This window comes from Coffea arabica, chromosome 9e, assembly GCF_036785885.1.
Source record: "Coffea arabica cultivar ET-39 chromosome 9e, Coffea Arabica ET-39 HiFi, whole genome shotgun sequence".
In the NCBI taxonomy this organism is placed as follows: Eukaryota; Viridiplantae; Streptophyta; class Magnoliopsida; order Gentianales; family Rubiaceae; genus Coffea; species Coffea arabica.
In genome coordinates, this window is record NC_092327.1 from 21,695,834 (window position 1) to 21,710,696 (window position 14,863).

General features: G+C 41.7%; 1 protein-coding gene across 1 annotated transcript; it reads left to right on the forward strand.

The window, feature by feature from the left end:
* Window positions 1-2,348: 2,348 nt before the first annotated feature.
* On the forward strand, window positions 2,349-3,229 carry LOC140014627 (uncharacterized). The gene is made up of 2 exons (XM_072065702.1): window positions 2,349-2,437; window positions 2,533-3,229. The coding sequence occupies exons 1-2, from the start codon at window positions 2,349-2,351 to the stop codon at window positions 3,227-3,229; spliced, it is 786 nt and encodes a 261-aa protein (XP_071921803.1).
* Window positions 3,230-14,863: the final 11,634 nt, after the last annotated feature.

Genomic DNA, 14,863 nt, shown 5'->3' on the forward strand with positions numbered 1-14,863 from the left:
GGCAACATCAGCATGGTCCTTTGGCTGGGGCATTGAGAAGCGATATGGCCAAATCCTTGACACTTAAAACACTTGGTGTCTCGACCACGCGGATTGGAAGCTGCATTATTAGCCTTAAAGTCAGGCTTGGGCGCTGCCTTGGAAGGGAGGTTATTCGGCCTTGGAGGGTAAGAAGGAGCTGCGGCTTTCTCCTCCCTTTTTGGTTGAGAAGTACGCCAATTTCCAGCTTGATAAGTAGTGCTTTGTCGCACAGTACCCCTCCTCTTGAGGCGCCGTTCAATTGTAACCGCCTTCTCGAGCATTTCATTCATGTCGAGGTAGTGTTGGAGTTCCACTACTTCGGCAATCTCGGGCCTCAATCCATGTAGAAAACGAGCCATAGTGGCCTCTCCATCTTCACGCAAATCCGCCTTCATAGCGGCTTGACTTTGATTGCACCCCTAAATACAGCCAACCTTTTGAAGCATCTATGGTGTATTGTGTCCTCTAAGGAGATACTATGGGTTCTCTGGTTTAAGGGAAAATATCTCAAAAAAGATTCTATCTGGACTATGAAAACTCCTCACTCATGCTCATGGGCTACTCGTAGCATCCTTAAGGCCAAGGGTGAAGCTTCAAAGTTGATCACTCATCTCTTCAGCAATAGTAATTCTACTTATCTCTAGCTTGAACCATGGCATCCTCGAGGTGTCATTTGGGATTCCTTCAGTTGGGCTACTCTATTGATTACTATGGATAGCAAGTTCAACAAAGTTTCAAACATTATCCACGGAAGAACAATGGAGGCCACCAGATATATCCATGGTTCACCGTCACGGGTCGCGTTTGTGTCGGAATCGCGGTTGTTCCATATCTGTCGCGGTATATCAATTAAATATTGGGTGATATGCAAGTTAAAGCATATAAAGTTTTTTAAAAAAATTAGAAAAATTACTAAAAATAAAAAATACTATAACCAGTACAACTATCAAATTAAATTTGATAAAAACGTACGTTAACATAAAAACTAGGTAAGTATTTGAAGAAAGTGGCGCTGCTCTAATTATTGATTTATAGTATTAAAAGCAAATATTTTTTGTAAATATAGTGGAAATTTGCTACTGATTCATAATTACAAGGAGTACTTTGTAATTAAGATCCATTTGCAACTCCTTTGGAAATATTACCGGAATGGTATTTCTTTCCCGTATTTCAAATACTTTGTACAGTACCAAATAAATTGTTGGGTGTTCTTTTAATGGTTTCAGTACTTGTGGGATTATTAACAGTACCCTTTTTGGAGAATGTTAATAAATTTCAAAATCCATTTCATCGTCCAGTACCGACAACTGTCTTTTTGATTGGCCTAAAACCAATCCCCACATAAAAACATCCTCGTTTTCCTTTCCATTCGAAAAAAGGTTCTCATCTTCTCCAATTGATCTGTATCTCTTCCTTTCCTGCATCCCTAGCTCTACTTTTCAATCCATTTACTATCCTCCTCAAAACCTACTTTCCCACTATATTTGTGGGTGTTCACCATTGTAGTGCCTTAGAAGTTGATTCACTGCAAATCCGAGCCCGAGTAGCAGCACTTGTAAGACGGATCCGAGAACCAGAAAAACTTTTGCAAAATGGCCTCAAGTACGAAAGGATCTTAGATCTATCAGTAGAGATTGATGAGAAAACTTGATTACTAGCCAAAGTTGGCATTCTCTGAAGTCCAGGTGATGAAATATTTGTTCAGAATACTCGCTTCTTTAGCAGTTAGGGAGGGAGAATTTTTTGAAACTCCAAGCTAAACTCTCTTCCCTATTTATGTCTATGCTACTCGATTGTTTTTTGTCTTTGCTTGTGGTTGATTTGTTTGTCGACCAACACTTGGGACTTGGATTATTTGACTTGCGATTTGACTCGGCCAAACTCAGTGAGTTCTGTTGATTTCTTGTCGATCTGAGTTGACTTTGTCAATACCGACCGAATCAACGCTAGTCAACTCCGATCCCGATCAAACGGTGACTCGGGTGTCGGTATCATACCGGTGGCTTTCGTTCTGATTATGACTCGGGTGAGTCAACTCAGAATCGGCTGATGTGGCGAACCATGGATATATCTCTTCCATGTTTAAGCACCTTTTGGTAGGAATTACACTCTATTCCAAGATTGAAGAACCAGCAAGACAATCATTTGGAGACCCTCACCTTCAGGGAACTTCACTACCAAATCTGCTTGGAATGCTATTCGGACATGACAGGAAAGAGTTAATTGGTATAATCTGATCTAGTTTAAAGGTTTAGTACCAAGATATTCTTTCATTGCTTGGCTGGCATTAAGAGAAACACTCCAAACAAAAGACAAGTTGTGTGAATATGGTGTTCCAAATGATGAGACCTGTTGCTTATGTAGGTTGCATATTGAAACTGTTCACCACCTATTCTTTCACTGCTCTTATAGTAAGGTTGTGTGGAAAATTCTCCTTGGTCTTCTTGGGCTGACTTTCAATCAGACTCAAAATTGGTCATAAATTCTCAATTGGCTTTGTTCACATATTAGAGGGGTAAAGCCAAAGGATCTCTTACGCAAGCTATCTTTTTGTACTGCTGTCTATTTCATATGGCAAGAAAGGAACAACCGCTTGTTTCAGCAGGGAACCAAACCACCAACAGCATTAGCCCAGACTATTATAGATCAAGTACAAAAGGGGAGAAACTGTGAAGTTAAGGACAACCTGAGCAACAGATCCTTAGCTGCAAAATGGGGACTTCAAGCTGCATTCTTTCGTCCAACTATATTCTGGTGCAAATGGGAAGCTCCCAAACCTGGAATTAAATGGTTGAATTGTGATGGATCAGTTCGAGGAGACATAGGGGGTGAAGGTTTCGTCCTTAGAGATGAGAATGGTGACATCTTAGCAGCTAGGTCTATTGGAGTATGCACTGATTCAATATTAATCCATGAGTTGGAAGCCATCAAGGAAGCATTGGTGTTTGCTAAACTCAAGGGATGGAAATGTGTTGAGATTCGCACTAATTCAAAACTTTCTGCAGATATCTTAAATAGCAAAAGTGACTGTCCTTGGAGGGCTCTAGTTGCATATTATGACATAAAGGATTTAATCTCATGCTTCAAGGAGCTGACTATATATTTTGTATATCGCCAATGTAATCAAGTTGTTGATTTTATGGTTGGTTATCTCAATAGGGTGGATAAAGTTATTTTTGAGTCAAAATTCCCTGCTGATCTTCTTTGAATTGTAGAGAAAGATAAGAGGGGAAAATTAACGGTTAGAATATAAATTCTTATTTTTGTTATATAAAACTCACCAATTTTCAAAAAAAAAAAGGAACCACCCAATAATAGCTATTTTGTTGATTTTTCCATTAAAAATAATTATTATGTAAAACTAAACCTTACTTAAAAATAGTTATTAAAGTCTAGTGCATGATTACATTACATATTGAAGTCAACTAGACTGCCATGTAAACTCCAAATGGCAGCCAAGTCATATGCTCAATTGGTCCTTCCTACGTGGCGTTTAAACATGTGGCGGCCAGTCAGTATTAAATTCCACTTGTCTGTGGGTCTTGTCCATAAGGCATTTGAGTCATGTGGTAGTTCTAGTCAACAGTAGGTCCCAAATGTAAGCAATTTAGTAAATTCATAGGAATTATATATATATATATATAATATATCCAATTCCCTGACAAGGTTTTGTTGAAACTTATACACTTCTTTTGTAGCTAGAAAATTCTGATTACCATTTCCAAAATTTTTCCAAAAGAAATCAGTTTAGGAAAAAGTGTCTCTCTCTAACTCTTTGGTTAAAATCATTTTTGTGACGGCCCCATCTCCCCCTGGGCGTACCCAAGGGTTTAGCGGACCACCTGCCCAACTCTCGCCAGGACTCACTCACTCACATCAATTAAAATAAGGTGCAACCTCAATAATAAACGAAATAACGGCTCCCAAGTTTGGAACATACGAATACATTCATTTCTATCTCAACCATCCATACAGTCCCAAATACATCAAAAGATTTAAGTTCTCAGTACATTCAACCCTAATCGAGCGACTAGTGCGAGTACAATTACAAAATTCAAAACAACTAGACTACGCTAGTCTGTATGTGAGAACCCAGAAAAAAAAATTTTATTATTTATTTATTATTTTATTCCTGTGCACCCGTTTTCTTTTATTTTCTTTATTCTATTACTTTTCTCCACATTTTAACAGTAAATATAGCTTTTAAATCCATTTTCTAGTATAAGGTAGTTCGTGAGAAATTTGGAACGTCTTTTGGTCGTGGGACCCGCTAGTGCATTAAGTGAGAGAAATTTGACCAATTAGGTTAAATTTTGCGTAAAGGGTTTTTGCTACTAGGTATTAGGAGATAATTAGAGGTTGCCTAGATGGTTTAGCCATGAGGGACAAGAAGATAGCTCTAGCAAAATAATGCGCCAAGTGTCAAATTGTTGTTGGACTAAACTTGCATAACTTTGCCTAACTTTCTTTAACTTTAATAAAAGACCAAAAATTGACTAAATCATCTTCATTTCAGCCTTGTCTTGGCCGAACCTCGCTAGCAAGCAAAGGAAAAAATTCTTCAACCTTCCATCTTCTAATCTTTCTCAAATCTTGAAAACTAGCCGTTTGTTTCTTGAATTAGTCCATAAAAACATCTTGCTAAGGGTCTTTGAAGAGTTTGGTGGTGTTGTTTTGGAAGAAAACCTCACAAGCTACAACCTTTCTTGAAGAACTAAGGTATCTTGCTTGGAACTCATCTTTTGTTATAAATTTTGGCCAATTGGTGCCTTATAGTAGCTATTTACGCGATTTTACGGAAGATTTGGTGGATTGGAGTGAAGTTTCCTAATTTTCTGATTTTTCTGGATTTTTTTCTGGAATTTTCTGTTTTCCTATGATGGATATGATTGAGCTTAAATTGGTGGTTCTAAATGATATTAAATAGCTCTCTTGTGCGTTAATTGTGGTTAATTGCGAAAAATTTCCGCTTGTGCAGAAAATTTCAGATTTAGGGTTTCAAATTGGGGGTTTTCTATTGTTGATTGTTGAACTTCTAATTGGCTATAATTGAAGGGTATTGTGACCCTAATGACGCATATGGAATGGCTTATATATTGTTTGGGTGCTTGTGATTGTGTTGGATGGCTTTTATTGGTTGTCTTGTAGGTTGGAAAAGCTGAAATTTTAGGGGAAATGCTGTCCAAGTGTCTAGGGTATTGGATTCTTATGTGTTGGGTTGAGATTTGATAGAAATGAATAATCTTAGGGTTTATTTCTACTTTTAACCCTAAATGTTATGTATTTTTCATTTCCAAGCTATATTTGGGTCTTGCCTTAATAGTTCCTAGAAAAAGGTATTCGACTTGTGTTTGCGTTTTCATTGTACTTTCTTGATTGTTATAGGGCGTGCCGGTGATCCGAGGCTCACGTCGGGCGAAAACTTGTGAAATTTCTTTGTTGAACTTGGTGAGTGTACTACTCACATATTTGTTATTCTGTGGCTTTCTTGTACTTGAATTCTGTGATTTGGGCTAGTTGTGATGATTGTTTGAGCTAGGTGAGGCGAGGGTGTACTTTACCACTCTCGTACTCTCTGGCCTCCTTGACTGGTTATTATACTAAGCTTACTTGACTGTTTATGATATTACTTGAATATTCTTGACTATACTGGATTTGGTATCGCTTGGATACCAATCTTTACTGTTCACTCTGAGCTCTACCTCATTGGAAGTCAATGGACTCGAGCCAGTAAGGACTTGGTCGGGGACATTTGACAAGCCATGGGGACTGTATTTGGGAATCTTTGTGTATGAGACCCTTGATTCCGGTATACTCGAGTAATACCAATTCTGTACTGTTTGGTGTTCGGGCCCGGTAAGGGGAAAGTGAGGTGGACGGATAATTGGAGTAAAGAGGAGTCTACGGTCATGATTACCTGGTATACATTGACGGAGAGTCAATGAGATGAGATCAAGCATTGCAAAAGAGGAAAAGGGCTCTTGAGAGCTATCCGTATCCTTTTATTCCCTACACTTGGGGGTTGTTGATTTTACTTACTTGTCGTGCATATTTGGACTGAATATTCTTGTGTTTATGTGATCCTGGTATATTTTGGTGATGGTACCTCATTGTGCGAAAGCTCACTCCGTGAATTTTGTTTTCCTTACAGGGATTTACCTTTTGGACTTTTGAGTTTGAAGATGAGTTGAGTAGAGCTAGTTGAGAGATTTTGGATAGCTCCTCAATAGTTGGCAACTTGATTGTACTTGAATTTACATGTTTCCTTTTGGCTTGTAATCATACCAATGTGGTTGGTAACAGTGTGTGTGTATTCATGTTCCATGTATTATACTTGGCTTGTATATATATTCCTTTCAGGGATTGTAAGCAGTTATTTGCATTTGATTGGGTCCTGGCTGATTGTGACGTGGCAGTCACTATTCACTTTACGTTTTAACTGTTGTTTTTCGTTTCTTGATTGATGGTTGGGTTAAGCGCGTTAGTAGTATCCCGAACGACTTGTATTAATGTTTTACCGTTTTAGTAGTCCTGGCGAGAGCTGGGCAGGCAGTCCGCTAACCCCTTTGGTACGCCTTAGGGGAAGGTGGGGCTGTCACAGGTGGTATCAGAGCCTAGGTTAGAAATACTCTGGGCGAACCTAAAACCTGGTCCTTAGAACTTTTAGGATTGTGTTTAGACGCCATTAAGTGTGAATATATTGTCTAAGCTATAAACCTTTGCTATCTTTGTAGGTTATGGCTGGCACTAGTGGAGCGGGCGGAGACGAGCCACCTCAGAGGCGCCCACGGGTTATCGACTACCAGGAGAGACCAGGAGGTCCGATCCGGCTGTGGTATACCGCTAGCCGGACCCGCCGCTGTAGGCGTTGCCTGTTTTATTCTTACGCGGACCACGTGGTTGTGGCAGTGCTTGCTGAGCGACGGAGGCTTAGATGTGCCGCCGCCAGGGAGCGCACTGAGACCCTTAGGCTTAGGGGCATCACGCGGATGCAGGCCGATAGGATTGGGGAGCTCCAGGGGGACGTGGCCATGAAGCAGGAGAGGACGAACGCTCTGAGAGAGCAGTTGCAGGTGGTTAACGACCGCCTCACTAGGGTAGTCCGGGAGGTGAGAGACCGGTCCGGCGCTATTATCGATGAGTATGGGGCACTCATCCAGGGAGTGATTGGCGCCAATGCGCCAGGGGGAGTTCCAGGTGACGGAGCTCTAGGTCAGGGAGGCGCCCCTAGCTCTAGCTCTGGGGGGGAGTCGGTTGGCTCCGTCGAGGACTAGATTAGGGTTTTTGAGCCTTGTTTTGCTCCCGTGTGAGGGATACCTAGGAAAAGCTTTTGGTTAGCTGTTTCGTACCTTTTGTACCTTTTGGGACCTAGGTTGTACAGTGTATTTTGACAGACCCTCTTTTGGCTTCACGGGAGTACTTTTGTATATATTTGCTTGACTGCTCATGTATGACTGTTTGTCACAGTTATGTGTTCTATGTATAACTGTTCTATGTGTATATATATCTTATGTGGTGTTTATTTTTGGTTCTTCGTTCATGCTTATGTGACTATATTTATATGCACTTTAATATTATTTTGTGCCTCGACTTTAGAGTGACATTAGAGCAATGGAAGGCACTCGTAGTGGACGAGGCCGCGGGCGCGGGGTTAGGCAACCCACAACTGACGAGGGTACTAGGGATACCACGACTGAACCAAATCCTGAACCTAGGGTTGACCCTAATGCCCAAATAGCTGCTGCTATGCAGCAAATGACCGACCTGTTAGCCCACGTAGTGCAACAGCAGGGCCAACCTCCTATCCAGCAACCTGGGAACCCTGGCCATGTAGTAGAGAGTGAAGATCGGGCCTTAGAGAGATTTCAGAAGTTCTCTCCGCCAAAATTTCTGGGCGGGCCAGATCCGGACGTGGCCGAAAAGTGGTTAGAGAAAATGATAGATATTTTTGCCGCCCTACACTATTCAGAGGAGAGGCAGGTTACTTTCGCTGTCTTCCAATTGGAAGGGGCCGCGCGTTCTTGGTGGAACGTGATACGAATGAAGTGGGACCGGGAACAAACCCCAAGAACATGGGTAAACTTTGTGAGGGACTTCAATGCGAAATACTTTCCCCCTCTAGTCCAGGAAAAGAAGGAGGACGAGTTCATTAGACTCCGTCAGGGGACGCAATCGGTGGCTGAGTACGAGAGCCAGTTTACTCGTTTATCTAAGTTTGCCCCTGAACTCATTCTAACGGAGCAAAGGAGAGTTCGGCGTTTTATTCAAGGGCTCAATGTGGAAATTCAAAAGGATCTGGCGGTAGCCCAGATCAATATCTTTAGTGACGCCGTGGAGAAAGCTTTGCGAGTTGAAAATGGCAGGCTTCAAGTAAGGAACTTTCAGGTGAAAAAACGGGGGTTCTCTGCTAGTAGTTCGACCCAAGGGGATAAAGGGACCCCTCCCAAGTTTGGAAGAGGAGCCGGGGGAGGAAGGCAACCGGGAATGACACGAGAGACTCCGCCGAGGGGTGGTCACAATGGACGGGGGCCCGCAGAGAAGCGTCTCACAAGGAAGTTCGGCCTCAGTTGCACGCAGACCCTGTGGATTTTGTGGGAAACCAAACCACACTGAGGACAACTGTTGGAGGAAAGAAAGGAAATGCTTGCGTTGCGGGAGTGCGGAGCATCAAATAGCTAACTGTCCGGTGTTACCTCGGGAGGCTAGAGTAACCACCCAGTCGTCGAAGGCTAACTCGGGACAATCCAAGGTAGAAGGGACAAAGCCAAAGGTGCCAGCTCGGGTTTACTCCCTTGAGCAACAACAAGTCCCTGATTCCTCTGGGGTTGTAGAAGGTACGATCCCTGTTTTTCATCGTCTAGCTAGGATTTTGATCGACCCTGGTGCTACCCATTCCTTTGTTAACCCCAATTTTATGTGCGGCATTGATATAACCCCTGTTAGCTTGCCTTATGACTTAGAAGTTAGTACTCCTACGGGGGACCAACATTTGATTACTGGTTTGATGTATACAAATTGCGAAATTTGGGTAGGAGAGAGGAAGCTTTTGGGGAATCTTATAAGTTTAGCTATTAAGGGGTACGACGTTATATTGGGTATGGACTGGCTAGCTAAGTACGATGCACAACTTGATTGTAAGAGAAAAATAGTGGAATTTCGTATACCGGGGGAGGCAACCCTAAGGCTCGATATAAGGGGTAGTTTAGCCTCATCTGCATTGATTTCGGGTATTCAGGCTAGGAAATTTCTGTATAAAGGGGCCCAAGGGTTCCTAGCTTTTCTTATAAACACTCCTACTGATAAGTTGAGGGTTGAAGATGTGCCTGTAGTAAGTGAATATCCGGATGTGTTTCCTGATGAATTAGTCACTTTACCTCCGGAGAGAGAAATAGAGTTTAAGATCGACTTATTGCCGGGGACGTCACCTATCTCTAAGACCCCCTATCGAATGGCACCTGCTGAGCTCAAGGAGTTGAAATTACAGTTGCAAGACCTGTTGGAGCGTGGGTTTATTCAGGAGAGTGGATCTCCGTGGGGGGCTCCGGTACTATTTGTTAAGAAGAAGGATGGAACTTTAAGATTGTGTATCGATTATCGGGGATTAAACAATATGACCATTAAGAACAAATACCCACTTCCCCATATCGATGAACTGTTTGACCAGTTGCAAGGCGCGGTGGTCTTTTCAAAGTTAGATCTCCGACAGGGTTACTATCAGTTGCTTATTAAGAAAGAAGATGTACCCAAGACTGCCTTCAATTCTAGATATGGGCATTTTGAGTTTGCGGTCATGCCCTTTGGGTTGACCAATGCCCCTGCCGCCTTTATGGATTTGATGCATCGGGTTTTCAAACCCTACCTGGACCGATTTGTTGTCGTGTTTATTGACGACATCTTGGTCTATTCTAAAACCCGTGAGGAACATGAGCAGCATTTGAAGCTAGTGTTACAAACCCTGAGAGATCATCGGCTATACGCCAAATTTAGTAAGTGTGAATTTTGGTTGGAGAAAATCTCTTTCTTGGGACATGTGGTTTCAAAAGAAGGTATTACAGTGGTTCCCGCGAAAGTAGAGGCAGTGGCTGAATGGAAGAGGCCAGAAAACCCACTGAGATTCGCAGTTTCTTAGGGTTGGCTGGGTACTATAGACGCTTTATTAAAGACTTTTCCAAACTGGCCGGCCCTTTAACCGATCTAACGAAGAAAAATAGCCGTTTTGTGTGGGATACTAGGTGTGAAACCAGTTTTCAGGAGTTGAAACGAAGGTTAACCGTGGCTCCTGTTTTGGCCTTGCCTAATGGGAGGGACAGTTTTACCGTTTATACCGATGCTTCGAGGGAAGGCTTGGGTGCGTATTGATGCAGAACAAGAACGTGATTGCCTTTGCCTCTAGGAAACTAAAAACCCATGAACAAAACTACCCTACCCATGACTTGGAGTTAGCTGCTGTGGTCTTTGCTCTGAAAAAGTGGAGACACTATCTCTACGGGGTTACCTTTGAGGTTTATTCAGACCATAAGAGTCTTAAGTATCTCTTCTCCCAAAAAGAGTTGAATATGAGACAACGCCGGTGGATGGAACTCTTAGAAGATTATGACTGCACGATCAACTACCATCCCGGTAAGGCTAACGTAGTAGCGGACGCCTTAAGTCGGAAGGCTCAAGTAGCAGGGTTGATGGTCAAGGAGTGGGAAATGTTAGGAGCAGCTAGCGAGTGGAACCCTAGACTGGGATGCAAACAAATAACTTTTGGGAATATTCGGGTGACATCTGCTATTCTCGATCGAATTAAAGAAGCCCAAGAGAAGGATCCGATGGTACAAAAGTGGAAGGAAAAGGTGGAAAAGGAAGCACTACCTGACTTCAATTTGGGTCCTGAAGGAATTTTAAGGTATAGGAACCGAGTAGTGGTAGCCAATGATGAAAACCTGAAAAGAAAAATTTTAGAGGAAGCCCATCGATCGAAATACACGATCCATCCTGGTAGTAATAAGATGTACCAAGCCTTGCGACGGTTGTACTGGTGGGATAAGATGAAGAGGGAGATTGCTCAATATATCCAAACCTGTCTGATTTGCCAGCAAGTCAAGGCTGAACACCAAAAACCCTCTGGACTGTTACAACCTCTTGAGATACCCGAATGGAAGTGGGAAAATATCACGATGGACTTTGTTTCTGGACTGCCAAGAACTCAAAAAGGACATGATGCCGTTTGGGTGATCGTTGATCGGTTAACCAAATCGGCCCATTTCTTACCTGTGAATGTGAAGGATTCCATGGATAAGCTGGCTCGATTGTACCTGAATGAAATTGTGAGGTTGCATGGGGTTCCAGTGAGTATAGTTTCAGACCGAGATCCTCGTTTTGTATCGAGGTTTTGGCAAAAGTTTCAAGAGAATTTGGGGACCAAAATCAACCTTAGTACCACTTATCACCCCCAGACGGATGGACAGTCAGAGAGAACCATTCAAACCCTCGAGGATATGTTACGGACTTGTATTCTGGATTTTGGGGGTAATTGGGGTCAACATATGACTTTGGTAGAGTTTGCCTACAATAACAGTTTCCATTCGTCTATTCAAATGGCACCATATGAAGCTCTCTACGGACAGAAGTGTCGTTCGCCCATTTATTGGGATGAAGTAGGGGAAAGAAAGCTCTAGATCCAACAACCATTCCTTGGATGGAGGATGCACAAGAGAAGGTTAAATTGATCCGTCAAAGACTCCAAACAGCTCAAAGCCGACAAAAGAGCTACGCAGATAACCGAAGGAAAGACTTGGAGTTTGAAGTTGGAGACCGTGTTTTCCTTAAAATCACACCACTACGAAGCATCACTGCGGGTAGAGGAAAGAAACTTCAACCACGGTTCGTGGGGCCTTATACAATTCTTCAGCGAGTGGGGAAAGTAGCGTACCGACTCGAGTTGCCGCCAAGTTTATCTCGAATTCATGATGTTTTCCATGTCTCGATGCTTAAAAAGTACTATCCTGATCCAACCCACGTTGTGCGACCGGAGGAGATTGAGTTAGATAAGGCACTCACCTACGAAGAGAGATCTGTACAAGTACTCGATCGAAGGATTAAGGAACTGAGGAATAAGCAAATTCCATTAGTGAAGGTTATGTGGAGAAATCATGGAATAGAAGAGGCAACTTGGGAGTTGGAGGAAGAGATGCAAACGAAATACCCTGAGCTATTTAGTTACCCAGGTGAGCAATTTCGAGGGCGAAATTCTTTAAGGGGGAGAGAGTGTGAGAACCCAGAAAAAAAAAATTTATTATTTATTTATTATTTTATTCCTGTGCACCCGTTTTCTTTTATTTTCTTTATTCTATTAATTTTCTCAACATTTTAACAGTAAATATAGCTTTTAAATCCATTTTCTAGTATAAGGTAGTTCGTGAGAAATTTGGAACGTCTTTTGGTCGTGGGACCCGCTAGTGCATTAAGTGAGAGAAATTTGACCAATTAGGTTAAATTTTGCGTAAAGGGTTTTTGCTACTAGGTATTAGGAGATAATTGGAGGTTGCCTAGATGGTTTAGCCATGAGGGACAAGAAGATAGCTCTAGCAAAATAATGCGCCAAGTGTCAAATTGTTGTTGGACTAAACTTGCCTAACTTTGCCTAACTTTCTTTAACTTTAATAAAAGACCAAAAATTGACTAAATCATCTTCATTTCAGCCTTGTCTTGGCCGAACCTCTCTAGCAAGCAAAGGAAAAAATTCTTCAACCTTCCATCTTCTAATCTTGCTCAAATCTTGAAAACTAGCCGTTTGTTTCTTGAATTAGTCCATAAAAACATCTTGCTAAGGGTCTTTGAAGAGTTTGGTGGTGTTGTTTTGGAAGAAAACCTCACAAGCTACAACCTTTCTTGAAGAACTAAGGTATCTTGCTTGGAACTCATCTTTTGTTATAAATTTTGGCCAATTGGTGCCTTATAGTAGCTATTTACGCGATTTTACGGAAGATTTGGTGGATTGGAGTGAAGTTTCCTAATTTTCTGATTTTTCTGGATTTTTTTCTGGAATTTTCTGTTTTCCTATGATGGATATGATTGAGCTTGAATTGGTGGTTATAAATGGTATTAAATAGCTCTCTTGTGCGTTAATTGTGGTTAATTGCGGAAAATTTCCGCTTGTGCAGAAAATTTCAGATTTAGGGTTTCAAATTGGGGGTTTTCTATTGTTGATTGTTGAACTTCTAATTGGCTATAATTGAAGGGTATTGTGACCCTAATGACGCATATGGAATGGCTTATATATTGTTTGGGTGCTTGTGGTTGTGTTGGATGGCTTTTATTGGTTGTCTTGTAGGTTGGAAAAGCTGAAATTTTAGGGAAAATGCTGTCCAAGTGTCTAGGGTATTGGATTCTTATGTGTTGGGTTGAGATTTGATAGAAATGAATAATCTTAGGGTTTATTTCTACTTTTAACCCTAAATGTTATGTATTTCTGTGACAGCCCCACTTTCCCCTTAGGCGAACCAGAGGGTTTAGCGGACCGCCTGCCCAGCTCTCGCCGGGACTCAGTCGTTCACTCACACAAATCAGAAATAGAACCACAAGAAAGAGCAAAACTAGGATCCAAAACTTAAAACAAAACTTATATACATTGCTATCTCAGAAAGAAGTATAACCGCTGAGAATACAAAAGTTCTCAAGTCACCATACAACCAGCCCGTGCCAAGCACTAGGGCGAGAACCAAAACAAAACCAAAACTAGACCCAGCCAGTCGATACAGAGCTTCGCCCCTGCTCGCCTTCCCCTGCTAAGGAAAACAAAACTAAAGGGGTGAGCTAAAAGCTCAGTGAGGTTCCGAACACATAGGCAACAAGGAGTTCAAAGCATTCATTACATGTTACCAATAATTCAAATACAAAAGAAAGCGATAAACACATTCATTAAAAGGATACGTGCTCACAAGGAGCCATTCGTTCATTCATTCGTTCATTCATTCTCCTTTCGTTCCCTTATACCTTCAATCATTTGAAAATGCATTTGTATATAAATAAAACCCTCATTCATTCATTCGTTCATTCATTCATTCACCAGGCTCCACCAACCTCCACCAACCTACAAGGTAATACTCGAGTATACCAAAACGTTCACCCAGGTCCCTAATCGCCCGACCGAGTCCGCTTCTGGCTCGAGACGACCGATAACAAGGGGCAGTGGCCAGTTCAGCCAAAAGGCTTACATTCATGCACAAATAACATTTCAATCATTGAATCATTGAAATTTTCACAATCATCTAGGCCGAGTGCGATAAAGTACACACTTGGCTAGAAGACTCGTTTTAACAATCATTGAAAGCATTTAACATATTATCAATCATTCATACCAGCCATATAGTCATGAAACATAACAAACAAGGAACACTCACCTATACACGCAAAATAACGTCCACTTCTCAATCACCAATGAAACCTAAAAGTAAACAAAGAACACATTACAATCCATCTAGCATGGTTTAGATGAAATCAAGGATTACCCGACTACTCGCGAGTAAACGTATAAAATGACTTTTACAGTGTCAAAAGAGCATATGGATCCGTGGACGGAAATTACTAGGGTTCATAAACCAACAGCGAAACCAAACTCAAAAAGGTTATGAAATTTCCTGCAGAAAACACTTTAACCAACGACAAATCAAAATCCAATAAGGTAAGCTAAGAAGTATTGTTTCCGGAATCGTTTATGTAGCTCAAAATCAATAGACTCTATGCCTTGATGAAAATCATGAAAAAGTGGCAAAACTATCTCCCTTTCACTCTTAAAACTTCACTTAAAAGTTATTCACTTGTGGCCGAGAGAACCCTAGGTCAACCTCTATATTTT